The sequence below is a fragment of the Eptesicus fuscus genome, chromosome 18 (assembly GCF_027574615.1).
Source record: "Eptesicus fuscus isolate TK198812 chromosome 18, DD_ASM_mEF_20220401, whole genome shotgun sequence".
Classification (NCBI taxonomy): domain Eukaryota; kingdom Metazoa; phylum Chordata; class Mammalia; order Chiroptera; family Vespertilionidae; genus Eptesicus; species Eptesicus fuscus.
In genome coordinates, this window is record NC_072490.1 from 36,169,646 (window position 1) to 36,193,205 (window position 23,560).

Consider the following 23,560-nt stretch of genomic DNA (forward strand, 5'->3'; position numbering starts at 1 on the left):
ACAAGATTCTGCTAGTCCCTGTACAGTATTAACTCTTCGTCATGTTACTTACATGATAATTGGGGGCGAGGAGGGGAATGTGACTTTAAAACAGTATACACAGCCACCTTAAAATTAACTTGTTAATACGTCCTGTGCAAAACGAGCAAGCCTCTATCATTAGGTGAAGTACGTTTTCAGGTATTCTCTTATACGCCCGGGGAAGGAGACGGAAGCAGAGGCAAACGAGGTGGCAGGCGGACACTCAGAAGTGCGTCTCCTTCTCTGTGATGGCTGCAATGGTCCCATCGCCCTTGAGTTTGGCGTCACAGTCATTAACCATCACCGTCCGTGGGCCTGCCCCAAGCTTGCCTCTCATTTTCAGATCAGCACTGGGGATCACCAACTTCCGGAATTTCTAGGTGGTTGGAGTGGAGGAGAAGAGCTGTGTGAGAGTGGCTGCCAGGGTCCTGGGGCCTGCCTTGGCCTCTCCCAGCCTGACAGTGAACACGGGGTAGGGGCCAGGGGGTGTGGAGTCATCAGATTGAGGTCTAGGCCCCAGTTCTGCCACTTAGAGCTCCTTCCTGGATGGCGAATTGAGCTCCCTGGGTCTCAGTTTCCACTTCTGGAAAATGGGGACAATGGAGATGCCCACTCCTGGCATTTGGTGAGGAGTAGGGGGTGCTGAAGTGCTCAGCCTGTGCCTGGCTCACTGTAGGTGACTAGGATGAGCTGACACACAACAGGAGTGAAGAGCGTGGACTTGGGAACCAGGCACTTGGGTCTGAACCCCAGATCTACCATTTAACTGGGGCACAAAACAACCTCTCTGTGGCTCAGTTTCCTCATGTGTCAAAGGGGGATAACACTGGCACATGCCTTCTGGGATTATCCCAAGGCTCAGATTAGTTGATTTAGCCACACATTAGCCCAGGATATCTACTATATTCACTGCAATTTTCTGAGGTAAGGACTATTGACCCCAATTTTCCTTCCAGATCCTTCCTGCCAGTTGGCAGAGCCTTCTGGAAATGGAGGGGGGTAGATGAACCGACACAAGTTCTCCCAGTAGGGAAGGGCTGGAAACCTCCACAGACTTCTCTGTTTTTCATAAGCCCCATCTCCGTGCAGCAGATACGTGAGCTGGGGGAGACAGAGGGAGCTCAGCAAGTAGCCGCTCCCTCCTCTCTCCCTCCCCTCCAAGCCAGGCCTGAGAAAATCTGGACTCTTCAGGGGACACTGGCGTTTCTAAATACCAAAAGGCCACTGGGAGGCTGGGTGGGGCCTGTGGTGGCCGAGGTGTTAGGGCTGCAGGCCCACTCTCCTATGGACGTGTTTGGTCCCAAATCAGAATTGACCAACTGCCCTTGACCCACATTCCCTGCAGGAGCCCAGGAGCCTGACTCGCTCTGGGAGCACAAGCAGGCTTGCTCCTTTGGGCCGGATGCATAGCTTTTTCTGGAGCCCAGGCCCCTTGGTGAGCAAGCAGGCTAAGTGAAGCCGATTCTGAATATGCAATCACAGTCGGGTGTCTGCACACCCCTCCTCCCCGACCCCCATCTCCCTCTGACTTTGTCCTGGGAGACCAAGGTCAACTCCTGAGATCCCTGGCGTGATAGGGCCCACAACTGAGTGCAGCCAGCTGAACACAGGAATGAGCCCGTCAAAATCAAGGGGATGAGAGCACAGACTTCCCAGCCTCTGCTTCACCGCTTAGAGGCTGTGTGCCCTGGAGCTAGTTGCTTCACTTCTCTGTGCTTCAGCTCCCTCATCTGTGAAATGGGGACAATAAGAGCTTGCACCTCACAGGATTGCTATGAGGATTAAATGGCTCAGAGCCTGTAAATGGCTTAGAACAGTGTCTGGCACACTGCAGTTTGCCAACTGAGCGAGAAACGGACTCAAACCATCTGATCCGCCAGCAGGTGGAAAATGAGAGTAAATAGAGAGCGAGTGTTCAGGAAATAAGATGGCGTGGGTTATAATTCAGTCTGCCACCAAGAGACCACATACTGCACCACTCCACTGAGAGGAAGTGTCCAGAACAGACAAATCCGTGGAGACATGTGGTTGTCTGGGAGTGGGAACAGGGTTAACTGTGAATGGGCTGGTGGTATCTTATTAGGGTGAAGAAAATATTGTAAAACTGACTGAAGGTGATAAATGCACTATGCTGAAAGTCACTAAAAAAATCATTGAATTGTACACCCTAAACGCGTGAATTTTATCATACTTAAACATACTTCAATACAATTGTTTGACAATTTTTGGTTTCCACTATAGAAAATAGCATGGAGTTTCCTCAAAAAATTAAAAGTAGAACTACTATATGATCCAGAAATTCCACTTCTGGGTATTTATCTGAAGAAAAGAAAAATACTAGCTTGGACAGATATACGCACCCCATGTTCATCACAGCATTATTTACAAAAGCTAAGATATGGAAGTAACCTAAGTGTACATCAATGAACAAATGAACAAAGAAAATGTCACACACACACACACACACATACACACACACAGGAATATTATTCAGCCATAAAAAAGGAAATCTTGCTATTTGTGACAACATGGATGGAACTTGAGGACATTATGCTAAGTGCAATAAGTCAGAGAAAGCTAAATACCATATGATTTCACTTTATGTGGAATCTAAAAAAACAAAACAAACAACTGAGTTCACAAATATAGAGGACAGATTAGTGGGTGGGCAAAATGGGTAAAGAGGGTCAGAAGATACAAACTTCCAGTTATAAAATAAGTAAGTCTTGGGGATGTCAGGTACATGGTGACTATAGTTAATTAATACTGTGTTTGCATATTTGAAAGCTGATAAGAGAGTAGATCTTAAAAGTTCTCATCACAAGAAGAAAACTGTAACTATGTGAGTTATGGATGTTAACTAGACTTATTGTGATCATTTCACTATATAAAACCATTATGTTGTACACCTGAAATGAATATAATGTATACCAACTACATCTCAATAAAAAATTTTGGTTTGCTAATTTTTGGTTGAGTGACAATTTCTCTGAGCTTCAGTTTCTCTACCTATTAAATGAGAAAATGATGCCAGCACTATGATTTGCTCTGTGGGCTAAAGGAGAGAACCTGGCAGGGTGATGACATGGGATAGGTAGCAGTCTCCAAATATTAGATCCTCTTCCCTTGCCCTGGGAATGAGGTCCTTAATGCATTAACGAAACAGCAAGCGCTAACCTGGTCACTCTCTGTTCCAGGTTCTGGTCTAAGTGCTTTCCCTATATGAACTCACTGAGTCCTCACAAAAACCTCTGTAAGTTTGGGACTACCACTGTCCCCATTTTACAGATGAGGAAACTGAGGCTGAGCTCAGAGCAGCAGGCTCAACCTCGCTTCTGCATAGTGGCCATGATGAACACCTATCAAGGAGCATCTGACTTCCCTGAGAGACATATGGGAGGCTGTTCTCATCCCACCCATTGCCCAGATGAGGAAACTGAGACCCAGAGAGATGCCCACGGACTCAACCCTGCTCACAGCCTATCCAAGGCAGAGCCAAGCCCCACCCTACACCTCAGGCCTCTTGGGCCACCCTTGCTGACTCTTTCTTCCTCCCATCTCACCTCGAGCAGCGTCCCCTCTGTCTTCCACAGCTTGATGAAGATCCAGATGGGGATGCAGAGCATGGAGGACAGCGCCATGAGCCAGCCTATGCCATAGCCCCAGGCAGGGTAGGTGTAGACGTTGTTATACTTGAGGGGCTTGTACTTGACCAGAAAGAAGATGAAGATGCTCTGCGGAGAGATGGGGAGAGGTCCCTGGGGCCAGTGTGCAGGAGGCCAGGAGTGGAGAGGATCTACCCATGTGACAGCCTTGGAGAGGCAAGGCTCTGCCCTGGTCCACAGGGAATTTGAGGCCCATCCCACCGGCATAAGACACACAGGGAATGGACCCCTCACAGAACCCAGGACCTCACTGGGGCTGTGGGACTCTTCCACCCCCCAGGAGCCACAGGAATTGCCAAGAACTGGGTGAAGAGCAATGGGCTGTTTCTTATTCAACATCATGTCATGAAGGCCTCTGACTCCACGGTTTGGTCAGAGGGTGAGCCCCAACTCTACCCTCAGTTGTGCTGCTTTCGCAGTTAACAACAAAGCCACATGTCTCTCACAGAGGCAGGTCACAGCCACCCAGTTGCAAGTATAGAGCCTGAGGCTCTGAGAAGGGGGTGACTTGCTTAGAGTCAAGCAAGCTGGTGGCAGAGCACGGACCTCAGGGAGGCCCCTCCCTCGCCAAGCCCACATGCTTCAGACTTTCTGAGAGCACAGAGGGTCGCCCAGGTGATGTCACCTCCTCAGTTCTAGCTCAGCCAGGTCTGGAGTGGAAAAGGGAGTGGGTGGGTGGGCACTTACCGCACAGATCCCGGGGGTCACGACCTTCCAGCACCATTTAATGAGTGACAATGGCCGGTAGCCAATCATGTCTTCGATGTTATCATAGAAGCGGTTGCTTCCTGTCCAGAATAAAACAGGCACACACCCGAGAATTTGTACAAGACTCAGAGGGAAGGCTAGAAGGGTTTGCTTTCCCCAGCTGGACACAGGCAGATCGTGGCAGGGACCTGATACATTACTGCCTAAAACTACCAAGACGTTATACCTATGTGAGGTTTCGGGATGAACTACAGGAGGGATTCTGGTCTGCTATTGGAAGGATCCCTCCTGACTGCGAAGCCCAGGAAACAATGAGGAGTCTGGGAGAGAGGTGGAAAGTGGTCTCTGGAGAAGCAGGGTGAGGTGCTGGCTGACTTGCATGGAGGCCAGGGCCTGCTGGGCTGCCAATGAGCAGAGTGGCTGCAAGGGCCAAGTTCACAGCAGGAATATCCATCATCATCAAATGTCCAACTCATTCCAGGAACAGGAGGACCAGAAGGCAGGTATTTACTGAGGGCCAGGCAATGTGCTGCCTGCTTTGCCTACGTTATCTCCTACTTGGAGACATAATGATGATGATGACCCCATTTTGCAGATGGAAAAACCGAGTCTCGGGGGGCAAAAGGATTGGCCCAAGGTCCTAGTCCCTAAACCTGAAACCCCTCTCTGTGTTGTGGGGGTACAGAAGCAGGAATGTATCCGGACAAGTGGGAAGGGCCAAGGAGTCTCTGAGGGGAAGGAGGATGAGGTTGACATTGATGGAGATGGGCCACAGAGAACCTGAGCCCATCCCTGCTGTGGGCGCCTGTGTCCTGGGCACTGATGCCACTGCAGTGTGGGCGGGCTTGGCCGTGACTCACCGTACACCCAGCCGATGCAGACACACTCAAAGATGGCCACAAAGAGAAGGCACATCCCACTGGCGGCATAGGAGTCAAAGAGCTGGAAGATGTACATGCCACCCTATGGGGTGAAAGGACAGACACATGGACAGAGAAATGAACAGACACATGAGGGAGCAGGATCAGCCAGCTGGCCTTGAGAAGGGCCCTCTGCTCTGCCTTGTGCCTACCATCAGCCAGGAGTCACATCCACCAGGGCAGACTGCTTCCCCCGGATCCCTAGAACATTACGCCCTCTCCACCTGGGCACCCCTAAGACACCATCCTCTGGGAACTGTTGGGATCATAATGATTTTTATTGTCTTTGCTCCCCAATGCTAGGAACAACACAGGAAATCAGAGACTGGAGGTTGGGCAGCCTTAGCACCTCTCCCTAATGGCGCTAACAGCCTCCCTGCCTTCTCCCTAGCCTCAACCTCTCCATTCCTTCTGTGCACCAGCTTTCACAGGGACCTTTCTAATATGCAAATCCAACCATGCCACACCACAGTTTAATATTGCCCGTTGGCTTCCTTAAGCCTGCCAATCAGGACCGCCTTCCTCACTTGGCCTCACCACCCCTTACCACCACAGCCACCTTCAACATGCTCCCTCCTGGAGAGACTGAGGCACAGTCTCACTGCTCTGCCTTTGAACATGCTGCTCCCTTTCACTTGTAAGTTCTTTCAAAGCTCAGCTCAAATGCTACCTGCTCCAAGAAGCCCTCCCTGACAGCCTCATTATTTCTTTGGGCTTCCACAGCATGTTTTTATGAACTTAGAATTTAAAAAGTATTGCCCTTTCAGTTGGTGCTGAGCTCCGGCTGGGAAGGCACACTAGTCCTCTTTATGGCCCTCATTACAGAGCCTGGCTCACAGCAGGTCCCCAGTAAGTGCAAACTGAATTGTGTAGAGTGAGGGACCATGGAGGAGGGACTCTGATGGGCTTGTCTACACTGTGTCCCCGTTTTGGCCCAGGCTTGGCACATGGAGGTGTGCAGTCAATTTTTATAGGAATGACCTGGGCCAGTTCCATAATATACAAATCTGTGATGATTAAGTGCAGTGGGAGGCCAAGGAGGTGCACACTCAGCTGACCTATTACAGGGCAGGCAGTATTGTTATCCCCAATGTTCACATGGAAAAACAGAGCCACAGAGCAGTCAGAACACTTGCTGAACATCGTCCAGCTAGCCAGTCATGGGGCTGAGGAGTGAACCCAGGTGGCCATGCGCTTAACCACCCACTATACTGCCTCGGTGGAACCCAAGACATTTGTGGCCTATTTTTTCCCTAGAGCCGAGCTTTAAATGTCTATAAATGAGGGAGAAGCTCTCTTGCCAGCAATTACTGTGAAGGCCGAGGCCGACACGGCCCATTTGGCAATTTGAACTTCCCCTGTGTGATTGCACAGATATTCCTCTGTGGAGGCAAGAGATCGACATGTGAAGTCATGGTCTCGGGCAGCTAAGTGTTGGCTCCCTGCAGGGCCCCGGGGGCTGCAAGGCACCCTTGGGCAGGCCGAGGCTTCAGGTGGAGGGAGGACATGAAGGCTCTGAGAGCTGGTGGGCCCAGGGCCAGAGGCCCACAAGGACCTTGCACTGCCTGCGCCAAGCCAGTGCTGCCCATGCCAATGCCTGCTCTTGCAGTCTTGTCCTCATCAGCCTCTTTAACTCATCAGGTTAACCCCCAATTTGTGTGTGACAAAAGACTCGACTCTGCATAATTAATCAGCACTTAATGAGGCCCTGCTCACAGCAGCCCCGGTTTCTCTGCCTGGGGAGAAGTGAGATGGCAAGAAGTGCCACACCATTCATTTGCTCAAACACTGATTATCAGTCCCGTTAATGTGACAATGACTAGGAGCAGGAATAACACCAGCCACCTCACAGCAAGTGCCCACTCCAGCGGGCCCTGGGGGAACAGAGCCAAGCGAGGTCTCTCTGTGGACCTCAGGGTCTGCTGGGGGCAACAGGTGAACAGATGGGTCACTGTTACAGTGGGAGGGGGGCTGGGCTGAGCCTGGGAAAAAGTGCTGTGGGGAAGGAAAGCAGAGGAGGCTCCCAGGAGGCAGCAGCATTTGGCTGAGAGGTAGAAGATGAGGAGGTTCAATGGGCTGACCTCGGTATCACAGCAGCTACTTGGTCTGATTCTGAGTTTCCTCATTTCTGCCCATGTTTCTTATAAACCTCTTCTTGTCTCTAAGCAACAGGCTCTTTTTTTTTTTGTTTTTTTTGCTTTTTAAATTATTTTTTTTTAGAGTAGGGAGAAAGATACCTAATGTCATACTTGAGAAAGTATTTATGAGACAGGATGGCTGCAGGAGGGGGAGAGAGACATGATTTTATGGAGCAGTCTTAATTTGAGGGTCATGATGAACCCCTCCTCATCCACAGGCCCACTGGAGACAAGAAGACGGGTGCACAGGAGGGCTGAAGGTAGAACACCGTGCCTGAAGGTGCCAAACATCATCACGTGTGTCTGTTCTCAGCGATGCTCCAGAATAGCTTGCTTTGAACTTTAGCCCAATAACAGTAACTAGTTGAAGTTACAAGTGACTGTTAGGGGTGGCCCATGCATCAATTCCAGCACTCCCTCTGGGAGCTTTATTCCTCTCTGGTCATGACAGCAGTGACCTTTAGCTGAGCATTTACACGGCAAAGCATTGTGCTGAGACTCACTGCGGTACTCAGTGAGTCTCAGAGCCGAGTCACAGAGAAGGTACTACACCTGGCTGGGTCACACAGCTACTCCATTCCAGACTGGGATATGACATCAGACCTGCCCAACCCCAAGCCCGGACACGTCACCCTTGTGCGTGTCCTCCGTTAACACTCACCTCCGTTAACATCACGAGGCCCAGAAAATAGGAGATGACCGACAGGGCCAGGATCAGCAGCTCCCGCCGGTAGCCCCTCCGGAAGACCTTCGGGTACATGTCCACCACGGCGGTCACGAGGCTTTCTACACACACAAACTGGACGGGGTAGACACAATGGTGTGAAGCCCAAGGCAAGGGGGGTTTCAGTGGCCCTGGTCACAGCAAGCCTGACCCTGGGCTTCCTCCCCACGGGGCTTACCTTCATTCCCACACTCACTCACAGGGACGGAGGGCCCGGGAATAACAGCAACAATCCCAGCACTTACAGGGCTCCAGGACACTGAGGCTCAGAGAGGGGAAGTAACCTACCCAAGGTCACTCAGCAAGGAAGTGGCAGAGTCAGGACCTGAACTGGGGACTCTTGACTCCAGTACTCCTTCTCCCCCATGCTGCCTGCCAATGGCCTAGTGCTGGGCCCTGTCCTGGGGTCAGTGACTTAAATGAGACCCAGCCCCTGCTTGGGAGGAAGACAGGAGTCCTGAGAGCCCAGTGCTCTGGGGGCGGCAGGCTCTGGTCCGTCTCTGCGGGCAGGTAGCATGTGACTTGCTAATTCTCCAGGACTGTGATAGTCCCCCATCCTTTGCTTCTGGGTGGAGGCAATCAGAGCTAAAGCAGCCCCAGTCCCTGTATTGCCCTGGCATGAGTCAGGGGGGGAGAGGGGGGTGGCGGGGGAGTGAGCAGACCATTTCTTGGTCCCAAATCCTTTATGATTCATTTTATCTCCTCAGGATAGTTATCTGCATCCTCATTGTGCAAAGGGACTGTAGCACAGAGAGGGGAAGTGATTAGCCTAGCGTTACACTGTGGGCGGGCAAGAGGTGTGGGGCAGGGACTCAATCCCAGCCCAGACTCCAAAGCCGAGGCTCTACAGCAAGGCTGGCTGTGCTCATCCAGGACTGAACCTAGAGAGACATCACAGCAGGTTCACTAACAGGCACACGGGTCTGGGTGCATGTCCCTGTCAGCTACTTGGCATCTCTGAACCTCAGTTTCTTCATCTGCAAACAAGAATCACAAAAGGAGCCCCCAGCCTGTGTGGTTATTGTGACAGAGAGCTGAGGACACAGCCCAGGCACAAAGCCAGTATAGCATGTGGGGGTGAGCAGAGCGGCCATCTGCCCTCCATGCCAAACCCCCTCGTCCCCTGGCAAACACAGTATCTCAGCCCAATTGCTGGCCCAGCTCAGCCCAGGGACTCACAGAGCCAAGGGCCCACCCCCACTTCCCTGTGCCCAGGCGGGCCTGTCACCGACTCACAGAAGCTGAGCCCCCTTCTGAGGCCTCCACCGCCACAATGGAAGGGAAGATTAGGAAGGACAATGGAGGGAAGGTTATCAGCAGAAACACCCGGTGCTTCAGCAGCTCGGCCTGGCTTAGCAGTGTCTGAGAAACCACCCAGGGGAAGAAATTGGACTTGGATGGGTTGACAGACACACCGGCCACGGGGCTTGGTGCGGAGTGACTCGCACAAGGTCACGGTGATGGGCAGCACCTTGCCAATAGACCCCAGTCTGACGGAAGAGCCAGGCGTTGGCTGGAGGACATTCTCTGGGGCTCTAAGGGGAACCAGTGGCGATGGAGCAGCGGGGCAAAGGGCGGGTTTCTGGGACTGAAGAGCCACTGAAGGCCACAGGATTCTGGCTGAACAACCAGGGAGAGGATTGGGAGGACAGGCTGGGGGAGTGTTACAGTGTGAGAGGATGTAAGTGCATGCATTTGTGTGAGGACAAATGACAAACTGCTAGTCCTAACTGTACACTCTTCACTGAGGAAGGAAGGTTGCCAAGTGGAGGGCGGGTCGAGACAGCCCTATAGGAACTGACAACAGAGGCAGGCAGGCGAGATGTGGGAGATGGGGAGCTGGTGGTGGCACTGAGGACCAGGGGGCTGCCTGGGTGATGTCATGGTGGCCTCAATACAGAGATGGGGGAGGAGAGGAGATGCTTTCCTATGTCCCTGGTTGGGACAGGGACACATGCTAGTCGGGCTAAGATATCTCTAACCACTGCCCACTTCCTGAGCATTTCTTCTGCTTTGCCAGGTGGTACCATTGGGCACAGGTATTTGCCAGAATGGAAGTATTTAACAGTGTTTTAAAAACTTGAACTGGGAGTTGGGGATTCCGGGTAAGGAAAAGAGTGTTTGGGGAGACTTGGAGGGACCCAAGTAGCTATGTTTGGGGGTGACTGTGGAGGCCACCTGGGGGATGGAGGGTGTGCTGGTAGGAAAGCAGGGTGGGGACAGAAGGCAGGGCCCTGATGACCAGGACCAGGAGGTGGTGACTTGGCCCAAGAGCCTCCCTGCCCTCCCGGCCTGGGCTGCCCCCTTTCTCCAGCACCTTACCTGGCTGTCCAGGCCCAGGAAGATCAGCATCATGAAGAACAAGGTGGCCCACAGTGGGGAGAGAGGCATCATGGTCACAGCCTTGGGGTAAGCGATAAAGGCCAGGCCAGGGCCTGGAGAGGAAGCAGAGAGAGAAGGTGCTGGGTGGAGTCCAGTCCCTCATTCATGGTTATTCTAATCCATCGTGTATTGTTGCTTCCTTTGTGCCAGGTGCTGTGTCTAACTCTCACTCAAATCACTTAAATCTCCCAGCCACCCCATGTGGTTGGTACTCTTATGATGTCCATTTTGCAGATGAGCTAGCAGAGGCATAGAGAGGGAAGCCAGGGTCTGCAAGGGTCAGGATTCAAACCCAGGTTGGTCTAACACACAGACCTTGCTCTGAACAGACCTGTCTCTACTATTATCATCAGGGCGAGAAGCGTTCTTATTAAAATGCAGGCTCTCAGGCCCAATCTAGATATCCTAATTTGGTCAGTCTGTGGTGAGGCACATTCTGCCTGGCCACCAGTGGAGGACCCGATAGAGCACCTCACAGAGGTGCTGTAAGGACTTGGTGAGGTAGCGTATGAGAAACAACCACCCCAGGACGACGCTCAAACAACTGAGCCCCAGCAGCCAGGGCCCACGACGTTCTTGTAGGTGAAAAACCATTTTAGACTTATCTGAGATTAGAATCTAACTCTGTCGTGTAAACACAAATGATTTTTGTACTTTTTAATATATATTGAATTTTTCCATAATTCAAACATCATGTAAATCAAGGGAAGAATTATTCACCATTTTGCACACCTCAGTAGCAATAACCTTGCCTATAGTGTGTTTGATACAAACACACAGCAATCTATACTTAAGAATGTCACACTCATGATGAACCTGCATCTAGAAAAGGAAAGGGAGAGAGAGGCTCTTGGAGCAGTAGGAACAGCATGTGCAAAGGCTCTGGGGTAGGAGGAAGTGAGCCAGGTCCCAGAAGTCAAAGCAGGCTACCGAGGTGGGGCAGAGTGAGCATGGGGGAACAAAGCGGGTGGTGAGGGTGGTGAGGCCACAGGGGCTGGGCAATGCAGGAGCGTGGGGCTAAGAGTTTAGCACTTTGAGGAGCCAACAAAGGCTTTATATTAGAGAAGGACAGGATCAGATTGACACCGTGGAAAAAACTACTCTGCAGGGTAGCGTGTGGAACAGAGCGGTCACAGTGGAGGCAAGGCGGCCAGTGTAAGGTTCCTGCAGTCATCCAGGTGAGGGTGATGGTGGTCTGGGCTGGTGGGGACAGCGGAGTTGGGGAAAAGTGGATGAAGAGGAGCAGCGCTGAGGAGGCAGAATCTACACAATGAATGGGGTTGTCATAATGAACGGGGGCATGACTGGCATTAAGTAGATGAAGGCTAGAGAGGGTAGGCTCCCTGTGCTGCTCTGGACAAATGTCCCACCAGAGATTATTATTTTTTAATGTTTTTATTAATTTTAGAGAGAGAAGAAGAAAGAGGGAGAGATGCTTGGATTCTGGAGTGAGGAGGTGTCAACGTTTTCTCTCTCAGGTAACTCCCAGGATCCTATTTGAGGACAGATGGTGGATCACCTTCCGAGACCTGACCCAGGAGAATGTGCTGAGGAAAAAGGTAATATTTTCGGTGTAACCATCACCCAACACCTCACCAACCTCTGTCACTTACCTGACTCTGCCACCTCGGCAATAGGTACCCCCTGCTCATATGCCATGAAGCCCAGGACCGAGAAGATGGCAAAGCCGGCCACGAAGCTGGTTCCGCTGTTCAGACAGCAGAGCATGATGCAGTCCCTGAGGGGAAGCAGCGAGAGGGGCTCAGGTCAGAGGGGGTGGCACAGGCTGGAACATTCTGTCTGAGCACCATGCTGTCTTGCGTGTGGGCAGGGCAGCGAGCGCACAGATAGCACCATCGGCCTGATGAAGCCCTGGTGGTTCAGAGGGGGTAGGTGGCTGGCCCAGGGTCACACAGCTTCTGCTGCACTTCCAGATGATAAGTAGGTCACAGACCAGAACATGGAGAGGGAGTGGGAAGGGAGGCAGGAGAGGAATGGCAAATGGGAAAATGCACAACTAGTAAGAAAACACTTGGAAACAAACCACTGCCCCACCCGCCACGTCCCTGGCAGGAGAGAAAACCATGCAAAGCAGGAGAGGACTGATTTTCTAGGAGCTCAAAAAAGGAGGCCAGAGAAGCCTCTGAGAAATGGCTGCTTCTCAGCCAGGGAGCACCCACGGGCTTCATACTGCAAGCTCCCCACAGCCTTGGGAGAAGACATCCCTCCTGGCCCGGCTTTCTCCCAGAGCAGCACCCACAGACCTCCCTGCTCAGTCCCTGCTCTGCTGCTGCTAGAAGGCAGCCCTTCCAGGTCGGCCCCTCAGAGAGAGATTTATCGGAGCAGTGACAGTCCCCTCTTCCAATGTCACAATGAACACTAGATTAAGGACAGACTCAAACTCTCACCTCCTCTTCTCCTGACACCATACTTTCTGTAATACAACCGAAGGGTATACCCTGTTGTCTTGTAATGGCTCCGAGAATCAAGGGCATAGTGGAGAGCATACTAGACGGGCTCAGGGTTCCAATTCTCTCTGCAATATATTTTCTCTGGTCCTGATCTCACCAGCTATAAGACAAGGTGCTTGGGTAGATTCAATCTATTGACTCTTGGGCCTTGTGATAGATTAAATCATTTTCCAGCAAGTAGTTGCTCCCCCTATCTTCTTCCTTGAGGTGGAGAATATCTGACAGGTGACTTGTTTTAGCTAATGGATGTTAGCAAATATAATACAAACAGAGACCACAGATATACGGGTGTGATTTGATTTGTCCTTTATCCCTTCTGTGACTTGGCCATGAGAAGAACTTCCACAGGAGAACTGCTGTCCCTGCAGCCTGAACCCAGAATGTACCCATATAGACCAGACTTGAGCCTGGCCTGGATCCTGGAGCCAAACCCATTCAACCCACAGCCCTAAGGAGAGCTTCCCCCGCTGACCAGCAAACTTAGGTGCAATAATAACAAATGCTTGTTGTGGTAAGCCACTGAGTTTTGGGGCTGTTTATTACACAGCATTATTGTGGCAATGAGCGACTGCTACAGGTTCCTTTAAAGAACTCTTCTGGCAGTGTGGACGTAGGATGGGCTGGCAGACATGGGGACTTTATCTGCAAGCCTGATGTACCACCTCTCAAAAGGAAATTCAGCTCACCTCAAGGTAAGGCAGAGTTACTCCTAGGATTGGAATAAATCTGCTCCTCGTGCCTGTTTCTTGACCCTGACTTATCCAACAGTGGGAAACAAGGTGGTACTGGTGAGGAAAGCGTTTTCTCCATATCCTCTGGAATTCTGTATCATTTGGATTTGCAATGTGTCCAGTCCTGTGCTAGGGTTTTTTGAACCCCATAGCAAAGAATCCAGAGGCTCAGGGAGGAGGTTTCACAGTCATCGGTGGTGAAGTTGAGATGTGCATGCATTCATCTCAGACACCAAAGCCCAGGCTTTTTCTAGCAGTTACACAGAAAAGATGCTCCCTAAGAATGTAGACCTCCAAACCCTGACTCGTGGATAATTGTCTCTGAGCATCATATGGCTGCTGAAAAACAATTGTTCCTTATCACAAAGTCCCCATCTTGCCCCAGAGGCCTCATGAGAGGTTTCCTTACACCACAGGGAGGCTCTGAGATGACTTGAGGTCCCTTTCAGTCCTGTGCCCTGCACCCCCCACCCTCAGGAGCTTAGCTGCATGAAGGGAGAAATTTCCCCACCTGGTTTGCTCTGTCTCCATCCCTCTAATTCCTCCCCCACAGGGAACCTTTTAGGTGAAAAGCTTATGTAACAAGTGCTGTGAAATTGGCAGCAGCTGAGCCAGCTTTGAAGACCTCCAGAAGCTATTATGCTGTCAGAAGAGAGGGTACTAATTTACTCTCTCTGAGTTGGGAAGACCTGCTAGCAAACAACTTGGAAAAGGAAATAAAACAAGCCTTCCTATTTGGCAATGTCACTTAGGGGACTGAGTTTCCTCAGCTGATGGGAGGAAGAGAAACCTGCCTGTTGGATGGGGAAGCAAAAGGGATGATGAGCGACCAGCATATTCACCCACGTGCTCAGTGGGGAAGAAAGTTGCCCCTGCCTCTAGACACAGCCTGACAACCAGGCAGTCTTGGCCAAATCTGCGCCAGCTGCTGTAGCTGGGAAAGAATTGGTCATGCCTGGTAATGAGGAATAGAAAGACCCAGGTTCAAAGCCACATTCCATCACTGGCAATGTGAACACAAGTGACTTACCCTCGGGCCTCAGTTTCCTCATCTGCATAATGCTATGGCCCTTCCATGCTTCCTTACATGTCAGCCAGAGCTATGCTATGCTTGAGGGATGATGGCACAAAAGAAGAGCCAGCCCATGTCCTCATGAGCTGACAGCCTAGCTGGAGGTGACTGACAGTGACCAAGTGACTTCCTCAGTGCCCAGCACAGAGGGCCAGTGCTAAACGCTGGCTGCTGGAGTGCTGATAAGTGTATGCAGATAGCATCCCTCTCCAATATCCCAAGGGGGTCACACTCAACCTGGACTTGAGGTCTGCTGTGCTGCTCTCCCTGTCCCACGGCCTTTCCCTTCCTGCCCATGGTTACCACTTTGTGTTGTGGCTCACTGAGTGCTTTACCTCTCACCATCCCTCAGACCCACCTCCCCGACAACACCATGGAGGAAGAAAGGATCTTATGGACAACCTGGCCTGACCTTCTACCTCTCCAGTATGCCCCTGTCCAGCCATACCTAATTACCTGTCTACCCAAAGGCCCACAGGAACAATACTACTTGCTGCCTAATTGTGTATTGGATTCCACAGCAGCTTTTCTTTTCTGCATGTTGGACCTTTCACTTCCTGAGATTCCCCAAGTTACAAACTATAGACTTGGGGTATGCCATTGCTGTCTGTATCTGTATCCTGGTGTCTCACACTTGATAGACACATAATGCACACAGCTGACTGAACAAATGGGTTAGTAACGTTATCACGAAGCCAGCTTTCCGAGAGGATGCCACCCCCTGACCAGCAGGGAGGGGAGAGAGGCTAGACATTCAGTTTTTTCACCAATGGCCAACGATTTAATCAATCATGCCTATGTAATGAAGCCTCACACACACGCACACAACACCAAATGGGTCGGATTTAGAGAGCTTCCAGATTGGTGAACAGGGGGAGATTTGGGGAGAGTGGCACTCAGAGAGGGCATGGCAGCTCCATCCCCTCCTCCCTTGCCCCCCCCCCCCCAGTCCCTGCCCCCACATGCATCTCTTCCATCTGGCTGTTCCTGAGTTAACATCCTTTATAAGAAACCAGTAATCTAGTGAGTACAATGTTTCCCTGAATTCTGTGAGCCATTCTAGCAAATTAATTGAACCCAAATAGGGGGTCATTGGAACCTCCATTGGAACCTCCAGTCCATAGCCAGTCAGTCAGAAGCACAGATGACAACCTGGACTTGTAATTGCGGTCTGAAGGGGGGAGGGGCAGTCTTGCAGGACTCAGTCCTTAACTTGTGGAACTTGATGTTATCTCTGACACTGCCTACAGTGTCAGAATAGAGTTGAATTGAAGGACACCCAGCTGGTGTCTGAGAATTGCTTGGTGTGTGTGTGTGTCGAGGGGGGAAGCGGGGAGAAAGAGGAATCACACACCGGAATTTTATTCCTAGTTTTAGAATGGTTTCCTCTTAAAAAAATATTTAACTCTTTAATCAGTCTGAAACTTATTATGGTGCATATATGAGACAAAGTATGAGTACCTATCTTCACTATCCCCTCCAATACTTCTGCAGTCTCAGAATCATTTGCTGAAAAACCCTTCCTTTCTCAAATAACCTGTGATCAGAGGTGGCTTCATTGCCATTATTCCATGAGTTTATGCCGGAAGAAGGAGCTCTTGGACTCTAAGGAAGAGATGTGCTATCCAGCCATCCCAGAATATTCACCTACTGTGACCAGGCACTAAGTTCAGGGGTGCAGAGACCTCAGCAAACAGACCATGGGCCTAGACTTTAGAGACCAGGATGCAAATGTCTGCTCCACCATGCACTGCTGGATGACCCTGGCAAGTCCCTGCCCCTCTGTAAGTCTCAGCCTTGTGGCAGAACTCAGATTGCTGGCCTGGGAGGCCAGACAGCCTCGCTCACCTCCCCATAAGGCCCCTCCTCGTGCTGGATTTGGGCAGCTGCAGAAGGCCTGGGAAGGCCCTGTCTGTTCCCTACTGTCAAATGAGAAGGGGCAGGAGCAGGTTTATGAACAAAAGGCAGAAGGCAGAAGTACAAGGCCCTTGGTGTCAGAAGACCTGGGTTCAAATCCCAACTTTGCCACTTACTAGCTATGTGACCTGGGGCAAATCACTATCTACCCTGGGAAAAGGGTTAGACGGAGGCCTGGGTAAGATTTCAGAGTGGATTCCTTTGCATCCTGGAATGCACTCTGACCGTATTTGTTATTCTCCCAGCTCCTCCATGGCCTACTCTTTGATCCTGGTGCAGGGAGAGGCTGAGAAATAGCCCATCTGTCCGGCTCTGCAAGGTGGGCTCTGCAAACATGAGCTAGCTAGGCCGAGCGGAGAGCTCTCAGGGTTTGGTGGAAAGCCTACAGGGCCCGGGGAAATGCTTACCTGTAGCAGTTGTTGTTGTAATTGTTATAACTTCCCAGAGCAGTCAGACAACCCAGGCAGATGGCATAAGAGAAAAAGATCTGTGTTCCAGCATCTACCCAGACCTGTAGAAAGGCACAAAGAAGTTGGCACAGAGAGAAGTCGGCTCTGCTCTCTGAAATCCCCCATCCACACCCACCCTCCAATGAGACTAGACAAAGGGATACCCAAACTTCCTAACCTCCTTAGGAACATGTTTTTTAGACGTTCTATTCTTGGGGACCACTTGATTAAATATACATTTCCTTAATTAATCCCAGGATTTTTCAGAGGTTATGGGAAATAGTTCACTAAATATTAAGAACTTGGATGTTTAGATCCCAACTGTGAAACCTTTCTGAGGCGTAGTCTCCTCATCTGCAAAGTAAGGAGTGAACCTCCCCTGCAGGCGTGTTGAGAGGATTCACGCGATACGGAGTGTACGCTCCTAGGACCTGGAGCATACTCATTGTTTAAACCGAGATGAGTGATTTTTCGCCTTTGTGATTAAGACTACCATGAGAAGACTGTTACAGGATTCTGTTTAGGGTTTCCTATTGGCATAGCTGGCCTGAGCATAAAAAGTGGCAAAGGGACAGCAAGAGAAGGGGAGAGCCCACCAAATCTTTATCACCTTTCCAACTGCATGCATTTTAGGCTTCTTACGTGGATCACATAGAAACTACTTTCTTATTCTTTAAGTTCCCCTCTGACAAAAACTGCCGTGGACAGCATGAGATGCACAACAGGAATTACAGTGGCGTCTCTAACACTTTCTCCTGGGCTCTTTTTGAGCTCCTGGAAGTTAGCAAGGAAAACCCACAACTAAAACCCCAAACGCAGCTGATGAGACTGATGCTTTAGAATTGAGTGCCATCTAAGAACAGGGCTTTGCACTAAATACAAACGCTAGCAAATGTTTATTAAACACAACGTGCCAGGCACCAGTGCTGAGTCCTGTGTGCATTACTGCACTTGAATATTCACAGCAACCCTACACAGAGGTGCTTTTATTAGCCCCTTTTTACAGCGGAGGAAACTCTAAAACAGAGAGGCTGAGTAACTTGCTCAAGACCACACAGCTGGGAGTGGAAGGAACAAGTTCATGGAGACCCACCTTAGAGAAGCATGCTTAAACCAATCCAAGACTTTCAGATGTGACCTCTCACTCAACACAAAACTCTCTTCTGAGCACTTCTGACAGAGCAGTTTCTACTTGATTACTGCCAATGACAGGGAGCGCTCTCTTCGGATGCAGCCCCTTTCTTCTTTAGAGCATTCTAACCATTAGGACATCTCTTAAAATGAGAGCAAATCTCTCTTCCTGTGTTCCTAGCCCTGGAGCCACCCAGACCACATCTCTCTCCTCCATGTGGCAACACTTTCAAGATCTGAAGAAAACGCCTATGCCCCCTGGGCCCCAAAACTCTCCCTTTTCCAGGCAAAATGCTTCTATTTCCTCTTCCTTAGGGATTTGATTACACAGTACAGGACACTCTTCCCTGGATTTGCTTGAATTAAATCATTCAACAAATAGCTATTTAAACTGAAGATCATGACATTGCCTCTCGACCTAAGAAATGAATATGTTTTCCCCCCTCTAACATAGGGTCATTGGGTTTAGTGCCTTAGAGCTAAATGAGAAACTTAGGGAGAGTTCTTTCATGAAGTGTGTGTACTGGAGGGACGGGGGAATGCCAGCAGATCAGAGTGGGTTGAAATATGAGGAGGAAATCAAAGTGGGAATGTAAAAGAACTTTCTTAAGAAATTTTGCCTTAAAGGGGAGATGGGAGATGAGGTAGTAGTGAAAAGGTTAGTAAAATTTAGGGAGGATTTATTTTAAATGGTGGAAACTTAAGGATGCTTAAATGTTGACAGGAAGGGTCCAGTGCAGGAAAAGTGTTTACGATTTAGGAGAGAAACTGATATGTTTTAAAGTCCTACTGTTGTTTCCCCATTTGCTCCCTCAGTGGATTCCCTTTTACCCAAATTACTTGTGTTGAGTATCAAATCCCCAAGAGAGAGAAAATACATGTAATTTGCCTGGAAAAGGAAGAATTTCAAGGTCCAGGGGGCACTGGTGCTTTCTTCAAATCTCAAAGGCTATGGAAAAGCAAAACACAGCACAGCTGCTGACTCAGGAAACAGCTCACAGGAGATGCCCACAGGGATGCTCAGTGCACCGAGTCTCACACTTGTTTTTAATGCCTCCTCCCGGGCCAGTGAGAGAAGCCCCCAGCCATGTGGGAAAGCTGGTTTCTCCATCGAAGCTGGGCCCCATGGCCAGTGACCCCCCAACCCCCCGCCAACATGGTAAATAAACTCTCTGAGTTTGAAAATACCAAAGAGAGCTTTCCATCCACATGTCTCAAAGATGATCCCCCGAACCATGATTTTTTTCACTTGCAGGGATTTTTCTTGTAGTTTGCTCACTGAGCATGTCAACACTAACACAGATGTCTGTTGTTTTTGCCCACACACCATCCAGCTCCCCTTTCCAGGGAACAGCACCCCAGTTTTCCTTTGGGAAACCACCTCTCCCCCTCTCAGAGATAGCTTCAGGGATAGTCACATGACACATGCCTGGCCAATCAAAGCATTTGTCTTGGCCACCATGACTGGGTCAGGGATGAGCACATGACACAAACGAAGCCAATGAAACTCAATCTGGGACTTTCAGTGAAACCACGCGAATAGGATACATGCTTGACCACAAGAGAAGAGTTTGACTGAGAAGGAAGCCAACACGGAGGAAAGCAGAGTCTAGAGCCAAGAAAAACGGACACGGGTGATACGATTTGAGTCACTGGGTCCAGCCATACCTGAAATAAGACCTACCCTAGAACATTTCAACTTTAGAGCCCATTTTTCCTAAGTCAATTTGAATGGGGTGGCTGTCACTTCAAATGGAAAGAATTCTGACAAACAGCAACATTAAAGCTCTTAGAAAAGCCCCGAGGCTGTAAGCCCAAATCCTTCAACCAACCCTGAATGGCTGATGAGCCACCATTTATTAAATGCTTTCTGTGGGCAGAATCTTGTGCCAGACTCTTCAAAAGGTACTGTACCATTATATATAGCACTCAGTCTCTGTCTGCGGGTGAGATGAGATAACAAGGTACCCAGTGCCTAGGAGGGAGAGATGAGGGGGAAGATTAGCATGTTCTCATCCGAGAAGGCTTTCTGGGGGAGGCATGCCTTCAAAGACTGGAGAAGCAATGAGAGGGGTCTTGTTGGGTCTAGAGGTTCATGTGAGAGGGGAATGTGTTCTTGAATGATTTTTTCCCTCTTGCTCCCCTTCTTCTGTAGGGAAAAGCCTGCCATTATTATTTTGATGGTTACCATTAAGTCAACACCTTCATATAATACCCTTAGCCTTCCCTCTTTTTGGCAATGTCTGTGGTTTCCTACCATGAGAAATATTGAAATTAGCCAGCAGCCTCAAATTTTCTTCTTTCCCTTTCCTCTAGCATCTAATTTGAAAAAAACAACAACAACCAAAAAACCATTTTTTTCCAGTTAACAATTAAAGGCAATCTATGAATTTATTCTATTTTTCATATACACACTCCATTCTCTCCTAATTTTTAACACTTGCACTGTATCTGCATCAACAGAACATACAACCATTAAATATCTCCCTCATAGCCATTAATTAGTGTGAGTTCTACAGGTGACTCTAAACTTAATGCTCACTCCTAGCCTTTATGTTTATACCTCTCTAGTCAGTTTGGTTGCCTGCATCTTGCTTCCTAGTAAATTTCTCTGGAAAGGCTCATGGGAAATAATATTTTCCTGGTTCCTGCACGTTCTTAATAGTTGACTGTATATAAAAATCCTTGGTTCTCCTTTTCTTTTCCTGAGAATCTTGAACATGTTGCTTAGTTGTCTTCTGGCACAGATTGCTGCTATAGGAAAGTCTGATGCCGCTCTAATTTGTTTCCCCTTATAAAGCACTTACTCTTTTTGTCTGAATGACCAATAGGAGTTTTTCATTTTCTTGAAAGTCCAATAATTTTATTAGAGCATGTCTTATGTTGACTATTCTGGGTTGATTTTCCCAGGCATGTGGTGTACTTCTTCAATATGCAAATTCAACTCTCTCATATTTCAGGGGGTGGGAGGTGTTCTTTTCCATTGCTTTGGATTTCTTCTTTAGGGACTTGTTTGTATGTTGGATCTTCTTTGCCTGTCTTCTATACCTATCACTTTTTCTGGTTACCCACACAGCATTTAAAAAAATAATAAAGCTCTTTCTGCATTTCTGACTTTATTTTTTTTGCCTCTCCATCTTCTATTTTCCTTATAGTCTTATCCATGGTGTTCATTTACTCTTTTCTTCTTTCTATTTAGTTCTCCTGAAATATTTTTCCTTTCATAAGCCATCTTTTCAAATCTTCTTTTTGTTTAACAATTTCACTTTTGCTGTTGTTTCAAAGCATCTGTTGATTTAATTTCTTTTAGCTGTTTTTGAAATATTAAGTTTCAGTGTTCAGATGTTTTATGGGTCTGTCTTTGTGGAATGCATTCATTACCTGTAGGAATGCTATTCTGCTCATTTTTTTTTCTTATAATAGCTTTCTATGGGATTTGATCACAGTCTTTTCCTATTGCTCATGTGTAGGTAAGATGCACCTTTCTATACTCTTAGAAGGGGGTTTTGTGTAGAAGAATAAGGGTATCCCAGGATATAGTTTTTTAGCTTCACAGTTCCAGGGCTATTATCTCTTCTGTTATTAACAAAAAGTCTTAAAAAATATGACTGTGCAGACAGTACTTCCTAAAATTGTTCTCTATCCCCTTCCTCTATTCTTATCCAAAATTTCTTTTTGTTTCCTCTAGTGTCTATGTCCTGCTCAATTTGGAATCTGCTTCCAGTGGTTTCTTATCAATGTGTGGTTCTCTCTGGCCATGAAGCCTCAGCTGATGAATCCCTAGAGTCCCAGGGCCCAGACCTCTTCCCAAACTTCCCACAGTCCTCCAACACTCACCTATGACTTGGAGCCTGCATATATCCCTCCTAGTTTTGGCTGGCATCCTCAGATAGCTCCACCAAGCTTCTACTCCCAGAGTCCTCTCCTCCTAGGGGTGAGTACACGTTAGAGATTTCGGGGTTTCCTGGATCTCATTCTTCTGAATTCCCTTTGCCTTCATCTTCATCTTCATCTCATCCCACAGAGTTGATAACATGCAGATATTATTGCTGTTGGTGTTTAGCCCCCACCTCTTCACATTTTGTGGTTCATGGAGTTACCTAGTTATGCTGTCCATTGTTTTTTTTGTTTTTGTTTTACTATCTTAGTTTCTCTGTTTGGGTAAAGAGATTCTGGGGTAAAGAGAGTCTGGGAATTTTTTAAGTCTCCCCCTCCTTTTTTTTTTTTTTTCTGTTGCCATCTTGTCTCCCTGGTTCTTAAGAAATCTTTAGAGAGCAGAATAAATAAGGTTGGTTTCGAATGGGTGCAGAATACCCAGAGTTGAGCAATTTGGTGGATGGAGGTAGCATACTGGAAGATGAACCAGTTTTTTTAAAGGGAGGTTGGAGGTATAAAGTGGGAAAATGGATAAGTATAGTCTGGGCAAGGCAAGTTTGAGACAACTGAGTAAGATGTGTAGGAGACAGCTGGAAATCTAGGGCTAAATGTCTAGGTCTGGGCTATAGAGACAGATTTGGAAGTCATCAGAATTTTAGCTATAACTTAACACCTCCTTGACTCAAGATCCTAACTTTCTTCACTAGTGTTTTCTAATTTTCACATTTGGAAAACCCATGTTGACAACAACTTTTCTGCTGAGATGTATGCTCATTAGGCATGCAGAGCCCAAAACTTTTCAGGATTAGGTTTCTGTGAAAAATTCTCACAAAGAAGCATGATATGTATTCACAGGGAATCTGTATCATTAGACTCCTTAAAAGACTGGCATAACCCCTGCACATCTATGTTCTTAAACTTATGCCTGTGGTTGAGAAAATGTAACAGAGCCCCAATTGTCAGCCTCCCCCTCAGTCTGGGAAAGAATGAATTAACTCATCAGGAAGCGACTGCGTTTGTTAAGATAATTACTGATAGGCTGTGCCGGATTACACAGTAAACCCTCAAATCTCAATGGCTTAGCGTAACAGAAGTTTATTTCTTGCCCACACAAAACCAGATGCAGATTGTGAAGGGGATCTCTTCTGCCCACTCACTTAGTGACACAAGCCTTCCTACCTTATGATACTTCCATGTCAACCCAGCCTCTGAGGCAGAGGAACAGGAGCCGGAGGTTTGCTTTTGAAAATTTTAAGAGCCAGGCCTGGGAGGTACTTATATCACTTCTGTCCACATAATATTGATCAGAACTAAGTCACATGGTCTCAACTGAAATGCAAGAAAGTTTGGGATAT

At 48.6% G+C, this 23,560-nt stretch overlaps 1 protein-coding gene across 1 annotated transcript in view; it reads right to left on the minus strand.

Moving 5' to 3' along the window:
• Positions 1-244: 244 nt before the first annotated feature.
• SLC6A11 (solute carrier family 6 member 11) overlaps positions 245-23,560 on the minus strand; it is a 104,987-nt gene continuing 81,671 nt past the window's right edge. Inside the window, exons 7-14 of the mRNA XM_008152064.3 lie at positions 17,157-17,260; positions 12,172-12,296; positions 10,499-10,611; positions 8,114-8,251; positions 5,255-5,357; positions 4,374-4,474; positions 3,585-3,755; positions 245-397 (exon numbers count right to left, since the gene is read on the minus strand). Of these exons, the coding sequence (XP_008150286.1) occupies positions 245-397; positions 3,585-3,755; positions 4,374-4,474; positions 5,255-5,357; positions 8,114-8,251; positions 10,499-10,611; positions 12,172-12,296; positions 17,157-17,260 (1,008 nt within the window). The remainder of the gene's footprint in view (positions 398-3,584; positions 3,756-4,373; positions 4,475-5,254; positions 5,358-8,113; positions 8,252-10,498; positions 10,612-12,171; positions 12,297-17,156; positions 17,261-23,560) is intronic.